At 42.9% G+C, this 22,031-nt stretch overlaps 4 protein-coding genes across 5 annotated transcripts; 3 read left to right on the forward strand and 1 right to left on the reverse strand.

Annotated features, from left to right (window-relative positions):
• The first annotated feature begins 372 nt into the window (after positions 1 to 372).
• LOC127785628 (F-box protein At4g35930) lies at positions 373 to 3,749 on the forward strand. 2 transcript variants are annotated; one of them, XM_052313027.1, is made up of 5 exons: positions 373 to 592; positions 1,947 to 2,420; positions 2,501 to 2,575; positions 3,031 to 3,140; positions 3,228 to 3,749. In XM_052313027.1, exons 2-5 carry the CDS (start codon positions 2,082 to 2,084, stop codon positions 3,490 to 3,492), a joined length of 789 nt encoding a protein of 262 aa, XP_052168987.1. In that variant the 5' UTR covers positions 373 to 592; positions 1,947 to 2,081; the 3' UTR covers positions 3,493 to 3,749. The 2 variants fall into 2 exon arrangements, with proteins under 2 accessions (XP_052168987.1, XP_052168988.1); XM_052313028.1 differs by having other exon boundaries at positions 3,231 to 3,748.
• A 142-nt stretch (positions 3,750 to 3,891) lies between these two features.
• Positions 3,892 to 6,671, reverse strand: LOC127785627 (GDSL esterase/lipase EXL3-like). The gene is made up of 4 exons (XM_052313026.1): positions 6,361 to 6,671; positions 5,728 to 5,858; positions 5,153 to 5,645; positions 3,892 to 4,414 (listed from the first exon to the last, which is right to left on the reverse strand). The coding sequence occupies exons 1-4, from the start codon at positions 6,626 to 6,628 to the stop codon at positions 4,230 to 4,232; spliced, it is 1,077 nt and encodes a 358-aa protein (XP_052168986.1). The 5' UTR covers positions 6,629 to 6,671; the 3' UTR covers positions 3,892 to 4,229.
• A 651-nt stretch (positions 6,672 to 7,322) lies between these two features.
• On the forward strand, positions 7,323 to 10,579 carry LOC127786184 (uncharacterized). The gene is made up of 4 exons (XM_052313518.1): positions 7,323 to 7,497; positions 7,626 to 7,680; positions 8,864 to 9,013; positions 10,270 to 10,579. The coding sequence occupies exons 1-3, from the start codon at positions 7,370 to 7,372 to the stop codon at positions 8,969 to 8,971; spliced, it is 291 nt and encodes a 96-aa protein (XP_052169478.1). The 5' UTR covers positions 7,323 to 7,369; the 3' UTR covers positions 8,972 to 9,013; positions 10,270 to 10,579.
• A 943-nt stretch (positions 10,580 to 11,522) lies between these two features.
• Positions 11,523 to 12,688, forward strand: LOC127753108 (E3 ubiquitin-protein ligase RHA2A-like). The gene has a single exon (XM_052278577.1). The coding sequence runs from the start codon at positions 11,700 to 11,702 to the stop codon at positions 12,099 to 12,101; it is 402 nt and encodes a 133-aa protein (XP_052134537.1). The 5' UTR covers positions 11,523 to 11,699; the 3' UTR covers positions 12,102 to 12,688.
• Positions 12,689 to 22,031: the final 9,343 nt, after the last annotated feature.

Consider the following 22,031-nt stretch of genomic DNA (forward strand, 5'->3'; position numbering starts at 1 on the left):
CCGTCCAGCCGACGCGCACGGCGCTAGCCAGCGGACCCCACCTGTCAGCCACATCCCCCCGGTGACTGCGCCGTCGCCCGCCGTCAGATCCTTCCGCACGTACGGCCGCGCCCGCGCAACGAGGGCGCTGCTGCTGCTGGGCCCCACTGCAGGTGGGCCCGCCCGTCTCGGAAGTTGGGGGGGGAACGCGAGAGGTGGGGCCAGCAATGAATCCTGGCTCTTCCCGGTGGGGCCCACCACGCCCGCGCGCCGATGGCCCCGAGGCGAGACGAGAGTGAGTTTGGCGCCAAAACCCCGCGAAAAATTTTCGGTTTCCCTCCTCTTTCCCCCTCTCTCTCATCCCAGTACAAAACCATCTCCTCGATACTCTCTCTCTCTTCCCCCACTACCTCCTCAACCAGCCCACTCTGCTATTCCATCTGCGTGAGAGAGAGAAAGAGGGGAGGGGAGAGAGATTTGTGGCGTCGTGGGTGCTCGGTTGCGGCGGTTACCGCGGGGAGGAGGAGGGAGTTGGGCTGTTGGGGGTTTGGATCTAGAGCGAGCATAGGATGGGAGCTGCTGGCTCCTGAGCTGCGCCGCGCGTTGCCCCCCGGTAAATCCCGCCTCACCTTCAAAGAGATGCTGTTCTTTCCTCGGTTGATTTCTCCTTCTCGCGCTATCGGTTGTTCGTTGGGTTGCTCTCCGCGGCTGGGAGAAGATTCTTGTTGGTGAGCTTGTTTTGTGTGGGATGGATAGATGGATAGGCCGGTGGCGTGCGATTTAGGAGTGGACGTCTTGGGTTCTTGGTACAGGCGATTTTCCTGATGCGTGGATGCATATGCGTGTTCTTCCTGAATCTGTGGCATTTACTGTAGAATGGGGATAAATTTGCACAGTAGAAAGCAAATATTGTTAGACCCTATTTTGCTGTAGTACATTTCGGCAGATTGGGAGGATTGGTGTTCGTTGCATGCAATTCCTCCCCTGGAATCAATCCGTTTGGTTGCTTTATGCTGTTAATTACTTGATCTGTTATACTTCATGTAATTGGGTGGTCTATTATTGTTCAACAATAAATTGGAGCCTTTTCCAGGATTACTTAGGGAGCCATGCATTTAATCGATGATAATGATTATTGTGATCTTGAGGATTCGCTTCAACTGTTATCTGATGCTGTTCATTAAGCAAAGCGTTTTATTGCTACATCCCTAGTAATACTGAATGATTTGCTCCTTAAACTCTTGGCATAAATATGACTGCCTTCAATGTTCACGCGCTAAATAAAATGTTCAGTTTTTTTGTCAAGATGTCCCGATAAGCTTCAAGTGTGAATGATCTGTACTGTTCAGATTCGAATTTTTGGCACTGATGTTCTGCTCTGGTTCATTCAGGTACCATGCATTTAATTTATCCCCTAATCTGGTACCGTGGTACATTAAACTACACAAATGTCCAGATGTCTTTGAATGGATCTGATGAATCATCAGTATGAACTTGATTGATACCATGCTTTGTATAACTATGTTATTTAATCCTGCCAATTTCTTCAAGAATGTGAGATGTGCCACCAGCCACTACTTAAGGAAAACAGTCGAAGTGCTTGTAATATGAAAAAGGACTGCTTTCTTTGTTAAATATAGTGTATATACACAGAGCATTTGTCCTCTTTTTCAGTGTTTTCCAGTTTAGTAAATTCTCAGATGGAATTTTACCCAAACTCTCTGATTTTGTAAAGAGCAAAGCTCCCCCCTTACCTTTCTTCCACCTCTATTTAGCTAAGAGAACTGTCCTGATTCCTGACCCAATCTTGCTAGTTTGGCTACAATAGGCCATTTTTTTTGCTTTATATTTTGTTCCTCTTACATAGAATGAATCTTGCTATAGAGAAGGCTCTGCCTGAATTTATATTATTTCCTTAAGACAAGTTATCCGTGTTAAGTGTTCTTTTTTTCTACTGATTGATTCAGGGAGATGAAATTTGATAAGAATCAAAGCTTCACAACATCTACTGCGAAATTGGATAGGAATCAAAGCTTCACAACATCTACTGTGAAATTGGATAAGAACCAAAGCTTGTTATTTTCTCGTGGATAGCAGACATCATGGGTACTGGATCAGTTACCGTGAAACAAAAGAAGCGAGTAAAGCACACCAAGAACAAGTACTTGAAACCTGGCGCTCTCGCCCAGATTCGTTATAGCAGGAGCACAAGCAGGGATATAGGAAAGAAAAGGATTCTGTTGAATGTGGATAAGGATGAGTTACCGCAGGAGGAGGCTGCATTCGAAAACACTGAACCTATGATGTCGCCTAAAAGGCTCAACTTTGAGCCATTTAGTGGAACTAAGGGGCAGGTAATGCCAATAACTCCAAAGACTCCTCAGTCAGATGAATTATCTGATGGTCATTCAAGACTTGAATCACTTCCACTTGAATTGCTGGTATGGAAATGAAACTGCCTTTTTAAATCTTTATTGTGCATTATCTGTACTGTATCTGATCGCCATTTTTTATTATATAGATCAAGATCATTTGTTGCTTGCACCATGATCAGCTGAATATTGTTTTCCATGTTTCAAAAAGGATCCGGAAGGCAGTAAGTATTTTCTCTTGAACTTTTGACCATCCCTTTTTGTCTAGTCAACATGTTCTCACTTACTTAGGCACCTGTAGATGATGCTTTACTAGATATTAGTGACATTGGCTCTTACTTTTCTATATATTGCTGAAGAATGCTCATCACCCATTTCACCTGTTTAACTGAGATCGGCTCTTGGCTAAAGTTGCTTGTCCATTCATTGTTAAATTGTGTAAACCTAAGTGAACTAATTTCAATTCATATTAATACTTCAAAATGTCTGTATAGAGCACTTCTGAATCATCTACACTGGCCCATTGCTTCATTTTTTTTGCATTCTCAACATTCTATTTGTTGAGTTATTTTGCATTTATTTGCTCAAACATCTTTTACCGAATTAGCTTGCATTCTCCATGTTTCATATACCGTTTCCCCCTATCCCAAACTCATGTTTTCTGGGATTTGTCAACTAGGTTGAATTGGCGAGGCAGTACCATTTTAACTACACTACCCCAGATCGAAGCAGACAGGAACTACTCCAGCACACCACTCCTCTTCCAACAGAACATTGGCCTTTCATGAGGTTACTTTTAGTCACATCACATTTGCTCTCCTAGTAACACCGAGTTGCACTAATTCTAATATGTTGTAACAACCACTTTCTTTTCAGCAGGATTGATGGCAAGGATGTGCGGATTTCTACCCCAAGAACCCCAAAGGCTCCAAAACATGCTCCTCGGCTTGCGCGCCTTGAGCTGCTTGATTTCAAGCCAATCACTGCTGTTCTTTTCCCAGACACATTTCCTTCAAAACGTCTGCGCCGTTCAATGCCACCAGGATTGCCAAGGCCTGTGTCCAAAGCTGCATCCTCGACTAGAGTTTTACTGTATGAGGAGGAGCTTTGCGAAGCGGTGGCACAGAATAAGCTTCTTTGAAGCTGCAATGACCTTTAGGCGCAACCAGCAATATGTTATTGCTTCCATCTCATAATGTACATGATTATCTATGTCAATTCCCTAGCATGAGTTTTGTTTGGTTAGGCAGTTTTAGACTAGTATTTTTTTGAAGAACGTTTTAGACTAGTCATTAGCATGTTATATAGTAAGAAGAATCTAGTTTGGTTTATTCCCTGGTCTGTATATAGTAAATGTACTGGTAAACTATTTATAGCTAATAATTTGCTTGCAGAAATGATGTTTATTTTTTGCCTATGTTCTACCAATCAGCACTTCAGGTGGCCAAAGTTTGTTCTGTGATATAGTGAACCTGAGGAGCTTCATATTGTTTTGCCGAACAGATTACGAGGTTCTGTGATGCCCACTCTCGATGCTGCTTGTTAGGCTGAATGTTTGTCCTTTACATGAAAGATGAAACTGTATTTTCCACATATTTTTGACATGAAAATTCTGGTCACCATTTCTCAGTGTAGGGTTCAGCATCACAGCAAGATACTTAACTGGCAAACTGAAACCTAAGCTGCCACACTGCAGCTTATGGAATGAACCTTTCCAGGATCATGCCCATCAGATCTTCAGTATTAGTACCACATATTTCAGCACTGAAGTTTGGAATGCTGTAGCTGCTGCTGAAGCACTGATGAAAGATGATACTACGAAATCAAAGTTTCCTCGTTTTCTTCTCTGAAGATTCTGCTATATCAGAATTAAGAAGTTCAGAAGCCGTATTTGGTTATTATCTGGGAGAGCAGGATGTTGTAGCCTCTCTCCGTGAGATGGTAGGTGTCCCAGAAGAGGAATTTGTCGACGTCTCTGCACACATCCGCCGTGAACCTGTTGCACGTCAGCGTCACCTCGAACACCCCCGTCCCGCAGCAACCTCGGTTCGTCACCTCGAATCCTATCACAAGAACAGAGTTTGATCATCCGATTCGCAAAAATTTAGGGCCCCTTTAAATCACAGAATTGAAAAAAACGTAGGAATAGAAAAAACTTAGGAATAGCATAGGAAATCATAGGTAAAACAGAGAATTGAAAAATATAAAAAAATTATCGGAATGATCGTTTGATTGATACAAAGGAAAAATTGAGTACTAAGCTAATAGCAATCAAAATTTGAATGGTTTTACTGGGGTAAACCTTATCTTCCAATAGTGTTTTGCCTTGATCCTACACATAGGAAAAGAAAAATGAGCTCAATGTAGATGTAATTTTCCTATAGAATTCCTTTGAAATCGTGGTCATAGGAAATTTTTCCATGCTTTTCCTATATTTAATTCCTACAAATCAAAAGGATGAATAGTACCAAATCCCATAGGATTATTGTTCCTATGTTTTTCCTCAATTTTTTCCTATGAATAAAAGAAAGCCTTAGTCTTTTGCAACAAGAAAAAAAAACGGTGATGTTTTTGGACAGGATTATGCGTGTGCACGTGGTGGTATGAGCAGGGTTCAATACATTGCATAATGCAAACAAAAAAAATAAGTTCTGAAATTTAAGTTATTTGAAATTTGAACAAGTTTTGGTCAAATTTAAATAAATTTTATTGAATTCACCAAAAAAATTTGAAATTTTTCGCAATTTTTGAACCGAATTACGGAACTCTGAGGTGTGTCCGTGTGTGTGGTTTATATATACCGTAGGCGGCGGGGCGCTGGATCATGTCGAGCAGCGGCGTGTAGAGGTCGATGTACTTGAGCACGGTGCCCGGCGGCGCCGCCGTGACGTTTAGCCGCTCGATCTCCTTCTCGAGCCGGGCGTTGTACACGACGGCGGCCTGGTTGTACAGCGCAACGCAGTCCCGGTCGAGCCCGCCGGCGTTGGTCCGCTGCGACGGCACGCACCCGATCGGCGGCGCGCCGGCGACGTTCACGCGCCGCGCGCCCATGCCGAGCAGCTTCCGGACGAAGCCCGAGGCGCACCGGACGACGAAATCGATGTAGGAGTCGAGGTCGTAGTCTCGCCGGAACGGCGTGGTGAAGTAGGTGTTGGCGAGGTCGTCGGTGCCGGTGACCACCATGTACAGGCTCTCCGACACGATCTCGCCGGCGCGCGCGTCGCCGGCGACGCGCCGGAGCTTCTCCTTGTACTCCTTGAACAGGTCCAGCTGGTTGTCCATGGTCAGAACCGACTGAAAACAAGAAGCTGTCAGAGTTCATGGTCGATATGGTTCTTGCCTTCTTGGCAATGTGTGGTCGCCGGTGAGTGCTTACCACGAGCTCGGCGGTGAGCGGGTCGAAGCCGCAGCCGCCGGAGGCGAAGGTGACGCCGGTGAGGAGGTCGAAGTCGCTGAGCTCCGCGCCGAGGTACGCCGGCAAGTACTGTTTGATGCCCATCTGCGTCGCTGAAGATACCAAACAGCTTCAGGCTTGCATGTTCATATGCGCTGTGTAGGGAGCTTTCAGAAGCTCTAGCTCCCCTAAACAGTTTTATTACAGTTTCTCATCCAGATTTTGAGAATATGCAGAATATATAGTTATAAAATTTAAAAGATGAACTAGAAGCTAGAAATTGGATTCCTCAGCTGCTTTAAATTCTTGGAAGTTGGTTACCAATCGGCTGATTCTCAGAATTTTAAACCTCTCCAAATGGAAGTTTAGGGTCTGTTTGATAAGGTTTCAACTCTTAAATTCAACTCGATAAGTTGGGTTTAAAGTGAAGTTGTGGAGCTGTTTAAACCTAACTCTACATATCTAATTCATTTTATAAGAACATTCCAACCAGCTTCACTCCCTGGTCAGGCTCCAACTCTAAAAAAAGTAGAGCTTGGAGATAGAGCTGTACTAAATAGGTCCTTAGTGTCACTCTGGTCGCCAAGCAGCACCATGGACGAGCAGAGGCCGTACCGAGGATGTCGCCGGGGACCTTGCCGTTGCTGAACCGGCCGGTGGCGTTGTGGCCGGGGAAGTCCTTGCCGTAGGGCGCAAAGTTGCACCGGATCAGCGTCGTGATGGCGTTGTTGTTGCCGGCGTCCACGATGGAGTCCCCGAACACGAACAGCGCCGGCGTCCGTGTCCGGTTCGCCGCCGCGGCCGCCGGAGCAGCGGCGCAGCACCACCGGTGCAGGATCACCACCGCCATTGCGACCACCAGAGAGCTTCTGCTGCTGGCCATGTCGACCTTGTCTTGTCTGCACAAGTTTTCAGCAAACAGTGGTGGTTCGTTTGGCAGCTAGTTTGTTTGGGGGTACAAATAATTGAGATGAAATCGAACAGATTGCATGAAGGGGAATAGGTTGGAGAGAAATTTTTGATCAAAATTGATCATGACTTGTAGATTTATCTCTCTTTTTCTTGCAAGACAGAAAAGTTTCTGAATACATGCAAGGTGAAATTCACAAGTTAGCACACAGACCATTATCTTTCTCTTGGTCATATATCCAAAACCCCATAATTAAGTTTCAGTATACCTTCTGCATCTTTGAGCTTCATCTGATTTTCAAACCAAACTTGCCCTTATCACACATCTTCATACCAACCAAACACGACTCCAATGTTCGGGGAAAATAATTCCTTTGAACTTCTGGTTTTGAGGTATTTGGGGTTACTTCACAAAACTTGACGAACTTAGAAATTTTATGGATTAATAAAACGTTGAATTTTATGCTATAAAAATGATATAAAAGAAACACATTACGAATTTTTCATTTTGATAAAATATGCTAGGAATCAGTTCAATGGATGATGATTTGGGCTGAACGCTACATGTCCAAAGAAGCGGGCCAATGTGGGCCGTCACTTCCGCAATCTACTAGCCTACGAGAGCGTTTTGGGCCTATGTGGGCCGGCACTTCGGCAATCACGCGCTTTGGGCGGCAGCGGCCACCGGGCCGTGACCATTGCACGGCGAGCGACGATGCGGCGGACGGCGGCGTCGCTGCTGCGCCACAGCGGAATCGGCGGCGGCGGCGGAGGCAGCGGGGGAGGCATCCCGCAGGCGCTCGCCGACGCGCTCGTCTGCCCACTCTCCAAGAAGCCTCTCAGGTAGGCGAGGCGGTCAAGCAGCCAAGGGAAGCTGTGCCTCCTCTCTCGCCGCCGCGGCGCGCTGTGCGGGCGGCGGAGTCCTCAGTTTCGTCTCGCTTACAAGTGCGGTTTCTACTTGCTACCTGCAGGTACTGCGAAGACAGCGGGTCTCTGGTCAGCGACGCCGTCGGCGTGTCCTTCCCGGTGAGTCCCCGCGGCTCCTCCCTCTGAGCTACTGGCTTTTGCATTTGGACTGCCGGCCACCTGTTTGTTGTATTGCCTGTGCCTTGAGCCAAACAAATATCCAAGAAATGGGGGATGGAATTCCATTCCCTAGTAAAAAGCTGCAATGCGGAAAGGAACACCCAGCTCTGCCGATTGAATTCAGGTGGTGCCTAGTGACACATCGTGGGGGCTATGCCCTGCAGTTATCGAGGTTTATTTGATCTGAGTAATATAGATGGTGAACCATGCGGGATGGCACATTAGGATGTTTTGGATGCGGTGTGTGTCCTAGAGTGGGATTTGGCAGGACCAGGGGCTACGTGTTACTCGGAGATGTTCTAGAGCTAGCCAACCATGCAACTTAGGGCCTGTTCACTTTGGTGCCATTTTCAACCTTATCAAATTTTAGTAAAGTTGCCAAAAAAGTGGCTACATTTAATTTTCTGTCAAATTTTGGTAACTATATAAGAAATCCTGCCAAAATTTTGGCAAGTTACCAAAATTTTGATATAGTTGCCAAAATTTTGGCAAATGCCAAAATTTGGTAAGGTTTTTTTTGGCAGTAAAGTGAATAGGCCTTTAGTTGTTGTGTAAACATGGTTTCAGCGCCAAATATTAGTGCCCATTGTCAATTAAGACATGCATGTGTTCTATGTGAGATGAACTACTGTAGGGTGTTTTTTAGGGATTTTTTTTTTTGGGGGTGGGGGGGGGGGGGGGGGGGGTGGGGGGCTCACGCCTCACCTCACCTGATTGTATTACTATATATCTCTCTTTTTCTTAGCACAGAGATCAACCATTGGTCACAGAAGAGAATTACAGTGATGGCCGCAGTAGGACATGGCGTTGATAAGATATGGGTTGATATGTTATCTGCATTCTGATCTATAAATATGTGAAACACAGTTTTTGGAGGAACAAATGAAAGCTTGAACCGTGCCAAAAGAAAAAGGACGAGAACTTTAACATGTGGAATCGTAGGATTTAAGTGTGCTGTTTCTTCTAGCAGGAATTCATTGAATCTTGGGTGGTTTAATGGGGAGTTTGGCAGCACTCCTATTGCCCACTGAATTATCTACTTTTTGGCAAGGTTTCTTGTGAGGACCTGCTACTGTCATAGTGATTCTATTCATCTTACTTTTTGTGCTTATGTCTGCTCCAGATAGTCGATGGGATTCCTTATCTTGTCCCAAAAGATGGTAAGTTGCTGGACCACGACCAGGACAAATCAGAAGATTGCGGTGCAAAGGATTCTTCCCACAGGCATTGAACAATGGCTCAAATATCTGCATTTCTGTTGTGGTAATAGTTGGTAAGAATAAAACTTTTGAGATAAACCACAACCTGCGTGCTCTTCTAATTGCTTGTTGCTTCAATAAAGCATTCCCCTGCTGATGGGCACTGACCAATTTGTTCATCAGGACAAAGAAATACTTACATGGCTACTCATGATTCAGTGGTGTTTGATTTTTCACTCTGTCGCTTGGTATTTAGAACCAACTCTCTCTCTGTTTCATATTGATCAGGATGCTCTCCCAAACGCCGATCACTTGTTACTCCCTCCATCCCTAAATATAAGGGATTTTGATTGGATGTGACATCCTAGTATAATGAATCTGGATATGAAGCCTGTCCTGATTCGTTGTACTAGAATACGTCACATCCAACTAAAATCCCTTGTATTTAGGGACGGAGTGAGTAGTTATTATCCCAGTACGATCCTGTGATAAACTTAATTTTTTTGGCTGGAGTAATTAATTGTTGCATTGTGCATGATAATCGAGAATAAATGATCCCAAGTTGCTCTATTTCTACGTTTATATTAGTACTCTACTTCTACTGGTTTTTGGAGAGAACTAATCACTTAACATTATATACATATGATCCTTGTTCCCAAACTAACAGAAGAATAGCGTTAGCTCTAACTTGCATGGATATTAATATTCTAACGAGATAAAGAAAGTGACCTAAAATGATTAAGAAAAAGAATGAACAGCAAAAGCTACTAGCCTACTGCTACCTTATAAAGCAATGCAAAGAGCCAAAAGAGAACAGCGAAAGCTGGAGCACCTGCCAATTTAAAGCTGTCACCAGAAAACACGAAAGAAATCTCGTATGGGTCAGTCAGGACAGTTCTTGCGGCAAGGGACACATCATGTACATGTATTTTCAGTTATGCAGCAGTGCCCAACAACTGTTACATGATTAATGCTTTGCATATGCACTAAGCAATTGATTACTGAATGAAAAAACATGTAACTTCAGTTATGCGGTGGCCAACAAGTACATGCCTAATGCTCTACATATGCACTGAAATGAAAATAAGCTGTACTCTATATGATCACACTAAATTGTACACCCTACAGGCACATCAAATGGATTGGTTAAGTTGAGAACTTTAAGAAAAAAAACTATATATTTAGAGAGATTTGACATGCCAAGGAGAGCTATGATTAGTGACGGATCACCTTCACCTCTGTTCTGCAGGGGAAGAATAGCTCCAGTCAGTGTACCTAACTAGCAGTGATCACTGGCTTACTCACTTATTATTCCTTTGGTTCCTTGCAGGTTACTGAAGTTGCTTTTATGCAATGAGAAAAAGGTCACCGGCTTTTGTGCTGATGAAGCAACAAGCAGGCACCAGGCAGAATAGCTCAAATGACAGGCACATCTGCAGATCTGCTTGTATGGCTGCGACCGACAAGGCTGTGCACACGATCGATCAACAACATGCAATACCTCATGTGATGTACTGAAAGTAGTTCTAGGCTTTAAATTGTTTTGGGGCATTTGGCAAACTAAGATTTTCTTTAATCTATACTGCGAATTTGATAATATTATTGCATTATGAAAATATGGAACACTTGAGAGACAGAGAGAGACACGATAGTTCGATTACCACATTTGGTCCACCCCTTGAAATTAATATGTGCATTAAACAGGTTACAACAATTACAAGTTTTTATTTTTATATCAATTGGAAAGATAAGCGCAATCAGCCAGTGTTTAGAAAAAGGGGCCCCGAGAGGTTTAGAGGGGACCTAATACACCATTACTTAGCTTAAATACCTAATTAATTATATGACCCTACATAAAAAAATTATTGGAAGGTGCTTAGCCTCTGCTCTATCTCTGTCTCTGCCTTTCAGTTCAAAATGGCAAAATGCAATCTCATAAATTGAGCCTGGTTTGGAACACATGAATTCTTGAGTCCTATACAATACCTTCTCTTTTTGAGAAAATTTATCCAGCTTCGTTAACAACAGTCCAAACTCCAAAGCACCAAACTGAGCTGGTACACTGATAGCCTAGGAATGATCCACTGTTGGTCTGTACGTACTAGCTACTAGCCTAGGTGGTTGAAAGGACGGCTCGGATCAACCGCTACAGTAGCCCACAGATAAATTGGATTTTCAATCGGACGGCCGAGAATGACCACTCCACCTCGCGAGCTGCGACACTGTTGCTCATCTGATGATCATGCGGATGTTTCGACCTCACGCCTCGTGTCAGGTAGGTCACGTACACTGACGAGATCGATCACTCATCACTCGAGCTGATCAGCTCAGCTACGCCGGTGAGCCAGAAGCTTTGGTGAGTTTAAAATTCTAAGAAGCAACTGGTGAGAAGTCAGAAGCTTTGGTTCCGTTTGGAGAGCTTAAAATTCTGAGAAACAACTGGTGAGAAACTAACTGGTAAGAATCTGGATAATCTAGTTTCTAGTATATTCTCTGAATTCTACGACTGCAACTTCTTTAAATCTGAGTGAAAATCTAAACTGTTTGGAGGAGGCCAGTCCTTTATATCCAAGGGAGTGTGATAGCTCGATGTACTCTTGGGAGTTTTAATTAGGTGCAACCAATCCCTGTCTCCATCACCTTAATTTTTCCCAGATGATCCCAAACTTGATTAGTCGATCGCTCTCTTTATAAGCCATCGCAAATTTAATCTTGGCTACTCTCGAGTATCGATCGCGTCGCGTTTGATCGATCGAGACGATGGTGGTGGTGGTGAGCCATGTCATGGCGCTCCTGTCGTCGGCGCTGTCCGGGAAGAAGGCGGCGGCGGAAGGTGACGGCGACGACGACGGAGGGCAGTGCCGGTGCTGGCGGGACATCGACGGCGTCGGCGGCGGGCAGGCGGCGGCGGCGGGGTGCTGCGTGTGCATATCGGGGTTCAGGGACGGGGAGGAGGTGCGGCGGCTGCCGTGCGGGCACGCGTTCCACCGGGACTGCGTCGACCGGTGGCTGGCGCTCTACTGCCGGCGGCGGACGTGCCCGCTCTGCCGCCTCCACGTCGGCGGCGCCGTGGTGGCCGCCGCCGTGGCCGGGCTCGACGAGCTCCAGCTCGGCGACGACCTCGTCATCTGGTTCTCCTCCCTCTTCGTCGCCGGTTTCTAGCTTGGTTAATCAGAATCCATCCTAGCTGTTGCCTGCATGAGCATTTTGCTCTTTTTTTTAAAAAAAAAGGAAAAAAAACTTTGTTGTTTTCTCCCTTTCTGCTTCCAGCTTATGAGATGAAATGGCCAATCTCTACCTGTCCTGGTGGTAGAGCAAAACGGCATGGCAGAATTCAAAGTTCAAAGTAAAGATATAGTTTTAGGTCCTTGCAAATTCACTCTGGCCATATCAATATATGCTCAGATAGAATTAATGCAGCTGCAAGTAGGTTCCTAAATTAATTTTGGTTGGATGAATGTGATGAAGCAATGAACGAACTTTGATGGTACTGTACATTGCTGAATAGCTTGGTTTACACCTCTGTTATATTGCCCCTGTACCTTTGCCCTTTGGAAACAATGAACCGCCTTGAATTTTTTCAGTTTTTGAGTGATCTGAGTGAGTTCAGGACTGCCTGAGAAATCTCTGTTTTCAAAACAAAGTCTAAAAATGGAGACAGGGAAAAGGAACTGAACAGTAGTCAATTCATCTCAGTTTGTCATACTAGTAGCGTAAATTCCATAATGGAAATAAATTGGGGCCAACCAGTACACTGATCACACTCCTTTTTATTAATTCGGCTCACTAACTCGACATGCAACCGTATATACCCAACTCATTAGAAAGCGATATGTTTGTCCTATACATAAGGGAATATGACTGAAAGTGTTTTACCTTACAGTCCACTCATAATCCACTTATGGTAAGTGTTTGTACACAAATAAATTATAAATATATGCAAAATGGTTACAAGTGAAAATTTCAAATTATAGCACATAATCCATTATGACTATAATAAAATCATATCAATGGTTTTGTACAATGATTCCCTTGCATTTTGCTTTGCCTGCACTGTCATCTTAATTTGACAGTTAGGTGCTACAGTCATATATAATCATCCTAGTTCTCTGCACTTCACAGCATATATTATATATCATTTAGCTTCATCTCTAAGCCTCAAACTAACTACTTCCTGGTCATGTCTGATTGTCAGTAGACAACAGAAAGACGGATCACCAAACAGCCCAGCTGACCTGTCTGAACCTCATTGCACATTAACATTGCTGCAGAGAACATATTCAGACAAACAGAGAGCACTCACTCAGTTCAGCAGCATGCATGCTTCAGAATTCAGTCAGGTTATTTAGATTCAGACAGACAACACTCAGTAGCATACATTGCAGCATTATTAAGAATTCATTCAGGGCATATGCCAATTTATTAGCAGATGCTACTAATTGAAGTGAGAGCTGAATAGTACTTTTTTTTCTTTTGTGAACACGGCAATATAGAATATTCAGTTTAACACAAATGAATTATATTCAGTAGAGGGACATAGTGGACAGGACTACGAATGTAGGGTTGTCCTCTAGATCTTGGAACCCGCGACATAACATACAAAAAAAAAAAAGGAAACTTGGATAATAGACGCGCCACAACCAAAAAACATGGTGACGATCATCCTATCTCGTAGAGCTTTACTTTTGCAATTAATCAACCCGTGACAATTATCCGCTCTCGTAGAGCTTTACTTTTGCAATTAATCAACCCTCATGGGTGAAACTTATAGGGAGAATGTATTTCTCCCACCCCATGCGTCTTCTTATTTTACTGTCCTGTTAAAGTGTACGAATTAAGTCTATATTAGTAAAAAACCAAGAATATATGTTAATTAGTAACAAGTATAGGTAAACACTGAAACATCTGAAATATCGATGAAGATAATCTGAATCATCCTGGTCAAGAAATGAGTAGCGAAACGGTCTTGTGTAATAGGGTTGCTACTGTTTAGAAGAATATTAAGTAAACAAACATGAGGCTTCATCTGAATGCAGAAAGTGGTTACCTGCAATTCTACTTCAGTCGACGATAGCACAGACCTCTGTACGGTCTCGTAATCGGTAGTTAGAGCCTGGACCTGAAAAAATTGAAACAATATTTGTAGCTAATTCGAGCCTGAACCTGAAAAAATTGAAATAGCTAATTCGAATAAAAGATAAACAAACTAGAAGAACTGAGCTACTTGATAAGACTTTGCTTAACCATTTTTAAAATATCATTGTAAGTTAGGAACTCAGCTTAGTATGATATATTAGTATGCCTTTAAATGAACACCAACAATACTTCAAATGTGCTGCCATTTACATCTCTGCATTTATATAATCTTTTATAGTAGAACTTACTCTAGGGAAACCAGCAACCAATGTCAACGGAACCCAACCTTGTTGGTTCATCCACCCCTTCAAATACACGTCGGAACATAAATTGTTTTCACTGGAAAAAAAGAGAGAATATATAGATTAAGAATCCGGACTAAAAAAACTATTACACTGTAAGTTAAAAATTGAATGAGTTACAGTAAGAACCTAAAGTAATACTCAATTTGTTCACGCATTTTCTTTTCACGCTCTTCTGCGGTCAATGGTGCTTCCGGTTGCTCCATATGTGGAGGCACCGAAAACGGTATGAGAGGCATTATGTTTTGTTGTGGGAGTGGAAAGGCAAATCCTGCATATCACAAAGAAAGTCAGTATAAATAAAAAAAAAATAAAGAATACACTAAACTTATCCTGCATATGACAACAAAAGTCAGTATAAATAAATAAAAGAATGCACCCAACTTATCCTGCATATCACAAAGAAAGTCAGTATAAAAAAAAGAAGGAAAGAATGCACCAAACTTATGGTGTGTCTCACATAGGTTATGGATAACTGAAAATCAATATAATTTTTAAGAAAATAATTCACCAAACTTAACTTATAGTGTATCTAACCGAAATGGATTCCTTTATCATTAGGTCACATGACTTTTGAGTCACTGACATGTGATCCTATAATAGAGTGGTCTCACATGTAAGTGACTCAGTCACCTGTCTTAAGGATCAATCATCTATTTCTTCTTATCTCACATACTTGGGTGTGCATGGCCGATCATTGATCCATAGTGTTCGCTGTGGGGTGCGTATCCGATAGCTGGTTCATGGAACACGCCGAAGTACGGCGACGTGAGAAATGACGGCGGCGGGGGAAAGGAGGATAATGTGGTGGCGGTGGGAGGAAACTGATGATGTGCTCCGGTCCATGCCCACCATGGTGGCCTCTCCAACCGTCGCGACGATGCCTATGGAAGCCATAACCACCACGGTGTCCGCTGCCATAGCCGCGTCCCGGCATAGGGCGGCCACCACGGCGACCTCCCCCGCCGAGACGAAGGTGCTCGCTGGAGTCACCGCCACCGCGGTTCTGCTGGTCCTGATGATAGTTGATATCCACCACCCTATGATTGGACGACTGGCAAGTCGTGGGTCTATCCGACGACCGCGGCGTGATAGACGTCAGAGCAGCGACGGCATTCATTGTGGATAGAGGTGTGGCGGCAGTAGTAGTAGCCATAATTTCAAGATTCAGCAACAAATTAATCTGCCCAGTAGCAGCTGTGGTTCTTCGTGACGACGTGACATACGACGGATCAGCAGCATTAGTCGATGATGTCAATGGAACCGAGTCTGCAGCCATCACTCCAAACGCGGCCAGTAGATCGATCTGCTCCACGGGGGACAGCGGCGGTGGCGGCTGCGACGACGCGGCGGCGCTGCTTTTTGCCAACAAAAGTAGGCCTTACGGGGGAAAAGTCTCCCGTGGAGGATAAGGGCGACGACGCCAAGAAAAGTACTTGCGTCTGCACAGGACAGGTTGTTACGGCCTTACGGGAGAAAAATCTTACGTGGAGGATGAGGGTATAAATGGGTGCAAATGTATAGTTGAAATCCGTATGGTACTCCAAGTCGAAGTCACCGATGGAATATTGATCCAATCCTAATCTAATTCTTAATGTAACTGCAAAGTACATGTATAATAACGATATTAATTAACGACTAATATAATTAATGAATGAACGGTGTCATTTTTTTTAGATTTAATCTGACTCGTCTGATCGTCTCTGACACGAAGTCGTTGAAGCCAACGACCCTGACACGCAACGCACACGCGCGCTGGTAGAAACGTCGCTCCCGCCGTAGAACGTCGCCGTCGCCGACCAGTTCGCCGCCACGCCGGTCACGCGCGCACGCTGCCGCGCGCCACCACCGCAATGCAAAGAACCAGCGAGCGAGCGACCTTGTCATGCCCATGTCCACTGCAACTTAACCTTGCAGCAAGAAAGAAACAGAGGAAGAAGATCGGTCGAAATGTGTTGTTGATTCGCTGATATGATGACAAGGCCAAAATTGCTGGTGCTTAGATAGCCATGGATTGGATTGGAACGCGGGAATCGGATGGAACAGAAGCTGATTACTGACGATCGACCTGAAGACGATTAGACGGATAACGCCGGCGATTAATCCTCATGTGTGATGGAACACGTACGTAATCAGGGTGCGAACTCGAAGCACATTCATGTGCATTCAGTGCTAACACACATGATACATATGCCACAAGCTAACACACAATTACAGAAACACTGATTTTAGGAGTTGAACTCTGGTGACCTGATGAAGCCCTGAATGCATTATCTCCACACTCTTAATTAACCTTGTGGCCGGCTTCCGATTAGCAACATATCGATCTCCCTCTTATTACGGAATCAAACAAATTTATAGTACAACAAATTCAAGACGAGCTGAAAAAGAAAATAAAGCCCAGTTAATTAGGCCCATTCCTTGGTTAGGGACCTTAGGGTATAGCCCAATGGGCTTTCCTGCTTATGGCCTGTATAATTTTGTATCTAAAGAAAATGGGCTTAATTTCACCCATCTTCATAAGTAAAATCATACAGCAATTTTACCATCCTTAAGTAGGTATATTACCATCCTTAAGTAGGTATAGTAAGTAGGAATAAGTCCATTTTACCTCCCTTATCTCTTGCGCTTGTGTGAATAACATCCCTCAACTGGAAAACCGGGTATAACGCCTTTTTCTTCTCTGAAAACCAGAGCAAATCACCTCCCTCAGTGGTTTGGCTGGCAGTTTCGTCCGATGCGGCGTCATTGACCCGGTTGATGAGCTGACTCAGCGTGGTGAGACCCACATGTCAGTGCAAACTCTCTTTCCCTTCTTCCTTCTCCCCGTCTCTCTCCCTTATCTCTCACCCTCGGCCTCTCTCTTCACCTTCGCCGGAGCAGCGGCGGCGGAATATCTGCTCCTAATACAAAGGTGGAGAACCAGAGGCGCGCGGCGGCCAGCGGTGGCAGACGACGTCGGAGCACCGGTCGCCGCCGTACCGAAGTAGCGAGAGCACGCAGGACGTGGAGAAGGGGAGAGAGAGAGAGTCGTCCCCGTCACCGCCGGTGCTGCCATCTAGAGATCCCTTGCTGAGCCGCCGTCCTAGAGATCCCTTGCCAAGCTCTGTCCCGCCACCACCGCCGTCCACCACCGGTCGCCGTCCCGTGCTCCTTCGCTGTTCCCAGGCGGAGAAGAAAGGAAGACCGGGGAGAGAGGTAGAGAGAGAGCCATCCGTCACCGCGAGCGGCGCCGCCCTGGAGCGTTGTGATGCTACTGCTGGCTTCTTCCTGCGATGCTACTGAGGTTGAAGAAAGCTTCTATCTAGGTAATTCTTTTTCTTCTTTTCTCTCACTCACTCCATCAGCTGCTAGCTTTGCTAGCTAGGAGTAGCTAGCTGCTTGTCCTCTTGCTGTCGAGAGAAGGAAGAAAGACTCGAGGTGGTTGGCTGTCATGTGGTGCATGGCTGCATTCAGAGCCCCGACGGTGATGTCATCGACTGCGTGCCGCTGCACCTACAACCGGTGTTCGACCACCCGAAGCTCATTCATTTTTGTTTCGATTTGCAGTGATCGTTTCTATCTCCGGCGACGTTTCTTGATCGTGTTTGTGACTGTGTGCGCGTGCAGGTTGAGCCGGAGCCAGAGGAGAGGCCCAAGGTCGGTGCCGCGGCGGCGGCGCATGGGGAGGTGGCGGAGGAGAAGGTTGTGTTCCCGATGGCGTGGACGGACGATGATGAGTCGTGCCCGGAGGGGACGGTGCCGGTGCGGCGGACGACGAAACGCGACGTGCTGAGGTCCAACTCCTCTCTCTGTTTCAGGATGAAGCAGCCTCGTGTCAGCGTGCCGCTGGTGTCGTCCGCGTGAGGAAGAAGATGGGATGGGGGGTCGCTGGCAGGTGGGGTTCATAAGCTGACTCAGCTAGTCAACGGAGAGTCCACCGTCACGTAAGTGTCACGTAGGACAAAACCGCCTCCGAAACCGCCGAGGGAGGTGATTTGCTTTGATTTTCAGAGAAGGAGGAGGCATTATACCCCGTTTTCCGGTTGAGGGATATTATTCACGCAAGCGCAAGAGATGAGGGAGGTAAAATGGACTTATTCCTAGTAAGTATCACACATTTCAGTCAATTTTAATTAGTACATCCATGCAATATATACTCCCTTTTTTTTTATTTGACGCTCTAGCTCAATTTAGAAACGTTTTCCTTTATTTGACGCTCGCAGTTCAGCTCTCCTCCATACCGTACGGAAATTTACTTCCTTGCCACATGAAAAGTGCTGTCAGCCAGCCAACCATTGGTTGAAGGGGTAAGGGCAAAATGGTCAATTTATGGGTTCCTTAATTCTGTCGATGCTGTCCCAAACGTCAAATAAAAAAATACGGAGGGAGTATCACCCAAAGATATGTGTGAAAAAAGTGTTAGATCAGCAATATATACATCACCTAAAAATAACTCAGTCCGCAATGTGTGTAGAGCAGAATAATTCTCAGGACACCGTAAACAAGATCTCGTTAATTGGGCCACTAAACAAGATTACCTCTAAACATACATATGATATCCTTGTGGGAATTCCAAAAAAAAAAAAAAGCCAAATGGGGTATGGACGTATATACATATATACGCGCCTCAAACTAGCACATGTAACTCCGGATATTTTGACTTGCTCGCTCTGATGGATGATTGATACTGGGGATTAAAATTAAGATTATTCCTTGCTAAATTCTGTTAGCCGTTGCCCGTTTGCACCCATGTTCTATGCTGAATTGCTGATATATTACCAGTTAGCTAGTCGTTAGTTAGTTAGCTAGTTTGTTTAACAGACGAGTTAGTTGGTTGGTTTGGTTACCTGGACGAGAGGTTTAACAGATGAATTTGGGCCATGATTGATCCTCGACTCCTCTGTAATGCATATGCACGTATATACAATGCATACTACTCCTAGACTAAAATTTTGTAATCTCTAATTTCTTCCATCCTGTAATATGGACGAAAATTTAATATTCTATAGTTAGAGCAGGTACAATAACATGTTATAAGTCAGTTATAAACATATTTTAAAAAGATAAAAGAAGAGAGAGAAAAGTAGCGGGCTACAGATCTGTAGCTAGCTGTAGCACAGACTATAATACATAATGTGTGTATGACAAGTGGGACCAAGTATCTATTATATTATTAAAGGAATAGAAAAAGGAGCCTCCACGTTCGCTCTCATGGCCTAGAAATTCTCACATTAATCGGAGAAAAAGAAAAAGTAGAGTCCATATAAAAATACAATTTAGAAATAGCTGAAATTCGGAATTAAAAAATAAGAAATATTAGAAGAGGAGACTAGAGTCCATATAGAAATACAATTTAGAAATATTTGAAATTCGGAATTAAAAATAAGGAATATTAGAAGAGTAGACTAGAGCCTATATAGAAATACAATTAGGAAATAACTAAAATTCGGAATTAAAAATAAGGAATATTAGAAGTAGAGTATAGAGTTCATATAGAAATACGAATAGGAAATAATAGAAATTCGGAATTAAAAATAAGGAATATTAGAAGAGGAGACTAGAGCCCATATAGAAATACAATTAGGAAATAACTAAAATTCGGAATTAAAAATAAGGAATATTAGAAGTAGAGTATAGAGTTCATATAGAAATACGAATAGGAAATAATAGAAATTCGGAATTAAAAATAAGGAATATTAGAAGTAGAGTATAGAGTCCACCTAGAAATACAATTAAGAAAAAAAAATTCGGAATTAAAAAATAAGGAATATTAGAAGTAGAGTATAGAGTCTATATAAGAATTTAAAACTAATTAAAATTCGGAATAAACATAATAAAATTAAAAGTAGAGTTTTGAGTCCGTATAAAAATACAATTTACAAATAACTAAAATTCGAAATTAAGAAAAACATGGGAAGAAGAGTTTAAAGTCAATATAGGAATACAATTTAGAAGTAACTGAAATTCGAAATTAAAAATTAAAGAATATTGAGAGATGAGTTTAGAGTCCACATAGAAATACAATTAGAAATAATAAAAATTCAGAAATAAAAAATAAATAATATTGAAAGAAGAGCCTAGAGTCTATATAGAAATACAATATACAAAAATTTCTGAATTAAAAAAAATTAAAAGACGAGTCTAGAGTACATATAGGAATATATATAATTTACAAATAACTAAAATTTTATATTAAAAATAATTAATAACTAACACGTATATAAAATACAATATAAATATTACACATTTGTAGTTTCGTATAGTTATTGCAAAATTTAAAATTATGATGTCATTTTAATATATTTGAATAGTATAATGAGAAAACATGCTATTATATAAGAGAAAATATAATAATGCTAGCCGCGCAATCTGCGCGGGCCACCATGCTAGTTATAATAGTATAGTAAGCAACTATTGTATAAATTAACTATTACATTAGCTATATATAATTTGTAGCTAGTAGTGGGCTATACTATTAAACTTGCTCTTACTTGATCTGTACCGCGCCGCAGCATGGAATTGATGACCGAAATTTGTTCAATGATCAGTGTAATTTGTTTCATCCTTGTCTTCAACACCTGTTTGTGTCTTTCATTTCCGTGTTACCTGGCTATAAGGTTAACACGTAGAGATAATTTTATGGTTCTTGAAGGATAAACCGAGATATATATGCAAAATCAGTTTTTTTATAGGATATGTAAAATCACTTCAACACTTCAGATTATGGCATTTCAACAGTAGTATAGTTGAGGTAAAGTGATATTTTTCTCTTTGTGGTCGGATGTACTCTGCTCCTCTTCTACTTGAAATAAATGACAAATCAAACTCTGCCTTTTATTATTAAAAAAAACGTGGCATTTTGATCTTGAAAAGGACACAGGTTGTACAAGTCCAGCTAGTTTGCGAGTACCAGCTAGATTAATTACTGGTACATGTGAGTAATCTAGGATAAGTATTGGACTTCTTCAGAGGGGCACCAGTGGTTGGTTAATCATTTTTGGATGGAAGAAAGAAAGAACACAATTAGACACACACACACACACACACACACACACACACACACACAAATCACTGATTGATTGTACTCCTACGTAGCTAATGCGTAAGTCAATGCCGGGTTGTCCAATCATGTGCTTGCGATTCAACCTGCTATCTCATTTCACACTAATCGCGCGTTATCTCATGCGTGAATATAGACTATCTAGAAGAAAAGAGAGAAAATATTAGTATAAAAAAACACCACTTTGTTTAAAGATATCGGCGCACATTGCCACATTATTTGAGAGCACTGTAGTCTGTACTTATATTAAATTAGTAATGTACTCTCTCCGGATATAATCAGTACTAAAACAAACAATACTTGAAAGAGAGAGAAAACTCCACTGGTTGGTACTTGGTACTAGCATGATTCACAATCTCACACGTAAATTTCAAAAATCATGGGTTACTGAATTTTTTTAAAATTAATTTGAATTTAGCAAAAAAAATCAAATCAAGTGAAATCTGTTCAAATTTCAAAATTCTGTTCGAAAATTCTGAAATTTCAGCCCCTCTAATTATAATTAAACCCATTTTTATTCTGAAATGTAAAACCCTGGTTGGTAGAATCGGTTGAGATCGCTGATGAAAATTGGCACACAGCCTCACCAAATATAATTCTCCTACCAAATTC

Source organism: Oryza glaberrima, chromosome 10 (assembly GCF_000147395.1).
Source record: "Oryza glaberrima chromosome 10, OglaRS2, whole genome shotgun sequence".
Taxonomy (NCBI): domain Eukaryota; kingdom Viridiplantae; phylum Streptophyta; class Magnoliopsida; order Poales; family Poaceae; genus Oryza; species Oryza glaberrima.

What these genes read in the sequence shown, in the direction of transcription:
- LOC127753108 (XM_052278577.1), top strand. Translation starts at nt 11,700, where the DNA reads ATGGTGGTGGTGGTGAGCCATGTCATGGCGCTCCTGTCGTCGGCGCTG.
- LOC127785627 (XM_052313026.1), bottom strand. Translation starts at nt 6,628, where the DNA reads ATGGCCAGCAGCAGAAGCTCTCTGGTGGTCGCAATGGCGGTGGTGATC. An exon ending in CGCTCACCGCCGAGCTCGTG is followed by an intron (nt 5,646 to 5,727) that starts GTAAGCACTCAC and finishes TCTTGTTTTCAG; the next exon opens with TCGGTTCTGACCATGGACAA. An exon ending in CCAGCGCCCCGCCGCCTACG is followed by an intron (nt 4,415 to 5,152) that starts GTATATATAAAC and finishes TTCTTGTGATAG; the next exon opens with GATTCGAGGTGACGAACCGA.
- LOC127785628 (XM_052313027.1), top strand. Translation starts at nt 2,082, where the DNA reads ATGGGTACTGGATCAGTTACCGTGAAACAAAAGAAGCGAGTAAAGCAC. An exon ending in CAAAAAGGATCCGGAAGGCA is followed by an intron (nt 2,576 to 3,030) that starts GTAAGTATTTTC and finishes TTTGTCAACTAG; the next exon opens with GTTGAATTGGCGAGGCAGTA. An exon ending in GAACATTGGCCTTTCATGAG is followed by an intron (nt 3,141 to 3,227) that starts GTTACTTTTAGT and finishes CTTTCTTTTCAG; the next exon opens with CAGGATTGATGGCAAGGATG.
- LOC127786184 (XM_052313518.1), top strand. Translation starts at nt 7,370, where the DNA reads ATGCGGCGGACGGCGGCGTCGCTGCTGCGCCACAGCGGAATCGGCGGC. An exon ending in CTCTCCAAGAAGCCTCTCAG is followed by an intron (nt 7,498 to 7,625) that starts GTAGGCGAGGCG and finishes TGCTACCTGCAG; the next exon opens with GTACTGCGAAGACAGCGGGT. An exon ending in CCGTCGGCGTGTCCTTCCCG is followed by an intron (nt 7,681 to 8,863) that starts GTGAGTCCCCGC and finishes TGTCTGCTCCAG; the next exon opens with ATAGTCGATGGGATTCCTTA.